Genomic DNA, 6,700 nt, shown 5'->3' with positions numbered 1-6,700 from the left:
TATATAAACATATATGTTTTAATATAGGTTTTGATCTTGGTTTTTAATATATGTGACATATATAAAATTGGCCGTTTTCCTATATTACATATACATATATGCGCACATATGTATATATGTGTACACATATAGGCATATATGCCTATATAGGCACATATATGCACGTATATGTGTACATATATGTACTTATATGTACACATATACGTGCATACATGTATATGCATGCACGTATATGTGTACATATATGTACATATATGTACACATATACGTGCATACAGGTACCTATATAGGCACATATATGCACGTATATATATGTGCATATATGCACCTATATGTTCTTCTTGCATAATTGTTTTTTCAGTTAGTTCTTAGTTATTGTCTTGATAATGTATGACAGTTGCCAAACTGATATATATATATACACACACACACACACACACACACACACACACACACACACACACACACACATATATATGTAGACATAAAGAAGCAGTACAGGAGACCTATATGGCCTGAATATTCACATATATGCACCTCAATTTTGCCTATATGTGGCATATATACGCATATATGTGCATATAAACTTCTTATAGGTTTCATATATGCACATATATCCTCGTATAGGTTCTTCCCATGTGGGTGGAGGGAGTGTGTTTCCCCACAACACTTCCAGAGACGATTCCATCTGCAGGAGATCCTTCCATCTTTTACTTCACGCCTCACACAGACCAGCGTTTTTTTGTTTTTTTTTCTTCATCACTGTTTTTCTCATCAGAAAACCTTATTTTCCTCGAATGCTCTTCCCTCTCGCCAGTTTTTTTTTTCCCCCCCTCGTTGCAGTTTTCTGCTCTGCTCTCACTCTGAGCTGACAAGCAGAGGAAGAGGAACCGGTTCCAGCCTCGCCGGCGACTTAAACAACCCACTTCAATACGACAAACGAGAAATTCTTCCCCCAGAGCTTCTTTACTTTTTTTTTTTTATAAACAGGCTGCAGGAAAGTTTCTTTGGAGCCTTTATGCTGCGAATTGAACCAACGAACATGAGCGGTTTCCTCCCCGAGGTGTTCTGGACTCCACACTGATTTGTCTCCTCAGTCTGTCCCTCGGTGTCGCCGGGCGGACACATGGTGAGTAGCAGCCCCCCCCCCCCCCCCCCCCCCCCCCCTTCATATATTTATATCTATACTTTGTAAACTATGCTAAACAATGCTCATGCTACCCCACATGGAAAGAACCTATATAAACACATATGTTTTAATATAGGTTTTGATATAGGTTTTTAATATATGTGACACACACACACACACACACACGCACATATATATATATATATATGGGGAAATAAAGAAGCAGTACAGGAGACCTATATGGCCTATATATTCACAGATATGCACCTAAATTTTGCCTGTATGTGGCATATATACACATATATGCAGCATATATGTGCATATAAACTGCTTATATGTTTCATATATGCACATATATCCTCGTATAGGTTCTTTCCATGTGGGACCCGACATTGTGAAAACCTTGATACTGTTTTGCAAAAAGCAAAAGAAATGGGGGAGCCCCCCCCCCCCCGATTTCAGTGACTAACTGTGGAGTTATTTTGTGGGTGACTCATTTCTTCCTGGAGCTCGTCTCAGTTTGTGCTTCACTTCACAAGGAGTTAAAGAAGAATAATGATAAAACAAAACATCCAGCCAGTGTTTCAAACCTCTAACACGTGAAATCCAGAGCAAATGAACACCTTTGGATTCCATTTCTTGTTGGAGGGGTGTAAAACTGATTAAAAAGCAAGCATTTTAAACATCCCTTGCCTAAAAGTGTTCTAACTCAGTGTTTTTCAACCTTTTTTGAGCCAAGACACACTTTTGTCTTTGGAAAAACTCTGGAGTCACACCTCCACCCGAAAATGTTAAAATGTGAAACTCTGTAGCCTCTATTAACAATATAAAGTCTTCCTCATCAAAGACATCAAAGTCATTCTCATCAAAGACATCAAAGTCATTCTCATCAAAGTTTTATCAACAGGAATCCAGTAAATCCAGAAAGCAAGGACTTTTTTTAATAGTGCCTCCCTCAGTGTGAAACCTGGACCTGATGGATGAAGAGCTGAGATCCTGGTTTTCTAAAACTTATCCATCACTGTCACTGACACAGTACTTTGATACAAGATGGTAGCAGGAGGTGGAGATGAACCACACTGACGTCTGTCACTTTACATTTCACCGGCAAAGTTCTGTGCTGCCCTCTAGTGGTGAAGAGTATTTATACATGATTACTCTGCAACACACTGTCGCTGTGAGAGCAAATGTTCTTTTTAGAAATAAATGTGAAATGTGATAATTTCCCACGGCTCACCTGACGATCTGGAGGAAACACCAGAGGTTGAAAAACTCTGCTCTAACTGACCGATTTCTGTAAAAACGATGACGTTTGAGTGTAAGACCGTCTCGTGTTGCTTCTCCACACCTCCGGTCCAGCAGACGGTTGCCCCAGCTCCAGGTGGAACGTGATGTGTCGCCCGTGTTGTGAGTACCAGCTGATCGAGTGCCGCTGCCCCTCCAGGGGGTCCAGGGTGGGGTACACTGTCCCCTGCTGCCGCAACGCTCTGCACCAGTGTGACCCCTGCATCTACCACCCAGGTACAACCTCACCATTATCCAGGGTGTTTCCAGGGTGTTTCCAGGGTCTGGGTCCGCTTCTTTAAACCAGTGTTTTTCAACCTTTTTGAGCCAAGACACACTTTTTTCTTTGGTAAACTCTGGAGTCACACCTCCACCTGAAAATGTTAAAATGTGAAACTGTGTTGCCTCTATTAACAATATAAAGTCTTTCTCATCAAAGATATCAAAGTCATTCTCATCAAAGACATCAAAGTCATTCTCATCAAAGTTTTATCAACAGGAATCCAGTAAATCCAGAAAGCAAGGACTTGTTTTAATAGTGACTCCCTCAGTGTGAAACCTGGACCTGATGGATGAAGAGCTGAGATCCTGGTTTTCAAAAACTTCTCCATCACTGTCACTGACACAGTACTTTGATACAAGATGGTAGCAGGAGGTGGAGATGAACCACACTGACGTCTGTCACTTTACATTTCACCGGCAAAGTTCTGTGCTGCCCTCTAGTGGTGAAGAGTATTTATACAGGATTACTCTGCTACACACTGTCGCTGTGAGAGCAAAGGTTTTTTTAGAAAATAATGTGAAATGTGATAATTTCCCACGGCTCAGCTGACGATCTGGAGGAAACACCAGAGGTTGAAAAACTCTGGATTAAACTACAGCTGGTCAGTGTGAACTTCTCGGTACCATGTGCTCTGCTTGCCGGTCCTTCCTGATCTGCTCGGTTCTGCCTCTGGAGAACCACACAGTGCAGCAGTGGACCAGATACATGAAGCAGCTTCAGCTCCTTGGTGATGTCATGTGATGTGATGTGATGCGATGCGATGCGATGTCATGTGATGTCATGTCATGTCATGTCATGTCATGTCATGTGATGTGATGTGATGTGATGTGATGTGATGTGACGTGAGGTGACGTGACGTGACGTGACGTGACGTGACGTGACGTGACGTGACGTGACGTGACGTGACGTGACGTGACGTGACGTGACGCCACGCCACGCCACGCCACGCCACGCCACGCCACGCCACGCCACGCCACGCCACGCCACGCCACGCCACGCCACGCCACGCCACGTCACGCCACGCCACGCCACGCCACGCCACGCCACGCCACGCCACGCCACGCCACGCCACGTCACGTCACGTCACGTCACGTCACGCGATGCGATGCGATGTGACCTCCTGATGGGAGGTGGTTCTGATTCAGACGGCCGATTTAGCAAATTGACCAAGAACGACACTGAAATCATGACCTGAGCGTGTTTCCAATTTAACACTGGTTTTTAACTGTTCCTCTGCTTTTTAACCCCCCCCCCCCCCCCCCCCCCCCCCCTCCTCAGGCTGCAGTCTGTTTGAGAACTGTAAAACGTGCCACAACGGAACGTGGAAAGCGAACGACGACTTCTTTGTGGACGGGAAGTACTGCAGGGAGTGTCGGCCCGGCTGGAGCGGAGGAGACTGCAGGAGTGAGTCCCAGCAAAGCACTTTTCATCTCCTCAACCCCATCAGGCAACAGGCACAACCAATGCAAGTACTCAAATTCCCCAAATGTACTCAAGTACTAGAAGTACTCACTAGTTTCTATGGTGCTGATTTGACATTATTGTCAAATTGTATGACTTGATTCTGTAACCGAATCGTCGTCATTCAGGTTCAAATGAGAAACAAAGCATTTTAAAGGTTGTAAGGAAATTTAAAATACAGATATCTGCAATATAAATTTTACACTGGCATATCTGGAAATTTGTTATACATAAAATGAGTCGTATCTTGTAATACAGTATGAATACCTTCATCACATGTTCTCCGGGTTTTTCTTCTCGTTCATGGACATAAACTTTAATCACAATGGTTTCACTCTGCATAACATCGCCAGCGTCGGAGGCGACGGCAGTTTAATACATCAGTTTCTATTCAAGAAGAAGTGTCACGCTCGCCTGATTTAATGTGGAGTGTGTGAGCGGACGATGATATCTTTTAAAGATCTTTTTTTAAAGGTCTTTATGACACATGGGGGTAAATGTGCCAGTAAATTCTCATAAAAATCTCACCTTTAATTCAAAGTTTGGCCACTTGCAACTCGAGTTTTCATTTAGTCTGCTACTCTCAGTGAAACAAATGTGATCAAATATAAACAAATTAGGAAAAGGAATGAATTTTATGTAAAATAATCAGTGAATATAGTCTTGAACTCTAATTAATCCTCACGTTCAGTCGCTGTCCCTGTTTGACCCCAGAGCTTTAAAATGTACCAATATTTAACTAGATGTATTATTAATATATAAAACGTTGTCGGTGTGAAGTGAATATGCAGTTTAACAAAGTAGGAGTATCTCAGCAGTGGCCAGCCTACAGGTGCAGTACTCCACCTGACCACGTGATGGCGACAATGCACTTCTACTGGTTGGAGTCACGCTGCAGCATCAGCCGACGGTCATCAACTGAATTTAGTAGAAATGAATCCTGCCATTTTTAATACACACACACAGCACCGTGCTAATGTTGTAGCCTGGCGTCAGGTTTACTCTTCAGGATGAGCTGTTTGTGTTTGTGCTGTTTGTGTTTTATTAAATGCAAATTAGAACGGGAACTCTGCAGATCAACCCACAGCAGTTGATCTGCAGAGTTCCAACACTTGGTTGTGTTCCGATCAGATCAACCGTCCCTTCAAACCCCTTGTTCTCCCTCTTTGTTCCAGGTAACTTCTTAATAAACACTGGCTGTGTGTTTGGTTTGGTTTGGTTGTCCTCTGCGGCACATGAAACCGGGAGCCAATCAGACGCACCGTGCATGATGTCACTAAAAACCTCTGCACGATATATGTATAATATATCTTGTGAGAGTATCTCCTTTATGTTCCCAGCAGCTCTGATGTTAAAACCTCTCAAGCGAACATGTTTTATAAAGCTCACTTTAGCAGCGTGAGCTTTCATCTCGTGAAATGAACATCTTGTCTCGGGAGCGCCACTCCTCTTATTCACTCGCTTCACATTTTTTCCATTTTCTATGAATCCAAGGTCCAAAACAAAGCGGCCGGTGCCACTCAGGTCTCGTCCAGCTGATGTTTTCAAGTGAGGTATTCATGTTGTTGTACAGCTTCTCCATACGTCCACGAGGCTATATATATATATATATATATATATATATATCACTCAATCTGAACAAAACTAAACTTATGCTAATTGGGAATAATGAGTAATGAAAGGAATATTAATGTAATAACACAGATATATTGAAGTTATATAGTAAGAGGCCAAGAATTAAAAAGAATGGAAATCTCAAGTGAAACAGGTGCAAAACAACTTCTATAATGTTTCAATGCTCGCTCACTCACTCACTCACTCACTCACTCACTCACTCACTCACTCACTCACTCACTCACTCACTCACTCACTCACTCACTCCTCACTCACTACTCATCCACTCACTCACTCACTCACTCACTCACTCACTCCTCACTCCTCACTCACTCACTCACTCACTCACTCACTCACTCACTCACTCACTCACTCACTCACTCACTCATCCACTCACTCACTCACTCACTCACTCCTCACTCATCCACTCACTCACTCACTCACTCACTCACTCACTCACTCACTCACTCACTCACTCCTCACTCATCCACTCACTCACTCACTCACTCATCCACTCACTCACTCACTCACTCACTCATCCACTCACTCACTCACTCACTCACTCACTCACTCACTCACTCATTCACTCATCCACTCACTCACTCACTCCTCACTCACTCACTCACTCACTCACTCACTCACTCACTCACTCACTCATTCACTCATCCACTCACTCACTCACTCCTCACTCACTCACTCACTCACTCACTCACTCACTCACTCACTCCTCACTCACTCACTCACTCACTCACTCACTCACTCCTCACTCCTCACTCACTCACTCCTTCATCACTCACTCACTCACTCACTCACTCGTACGCGTTGGGAGTGTTAGGGTGAGTGTCATGCTGTGATGAACACATGAATCCCAGCAGGAAGTTGATAATACCGTAGTGGCTGCTCGGCTCCTCCCACCTCATGGTGGTTTG

At 43.6% G+C, this 6,700-nt stretch overlaps 1 protein-coding gene across 1 annotated transcript in view; it reads left to right on the top strand.

Moving 5' to 3' along the window:
* Positions 1-1,032: 1,032 nt before the first annotated feature.
* The window catches only part of LOC308131543 (inactive serine protease PAMR1-like), a gene marked incomplete at its 5' end in the record, with an annotated part of 19,464 nt that continues 13,796 nt past the window's right edge, over positions 1,033-6,700 (top strand). Inside the window, 3 exons of the mRNA XM_080498303.1 lie at positions 1,033-1,129; positions 2,492-2,650; positions 3,975-4,100. Coding sequence (XP_080354429.1) covers positions 1,033-1,129; positions 2,492-2,650; positions 3,975-4,100 — 382 coding nt within the window. The remainder of the gene's footprint in view (positions 1,130-2,491; positions 2,651-3,974; positions 4,101-6,700) is intronic.

The sequence above is a fragment of the Blennius ocellaris genome (assembly GCF_963422515.1).
Source record: "Blennius ocellaris genome assembly, chromosome: 1".
Classification (NCBI taxonomy): Eukaryota; Metazoa; Chordata; class Actinopteri; order Blenniiformes; family Blenniidae; genus Blennius; species Blennius ocellaris.
The sequence above is the reverse complement of the archived record's forward strand: the minus strand, read 5'-3'. Positions and strand labels throughout refer to the sequence as shown.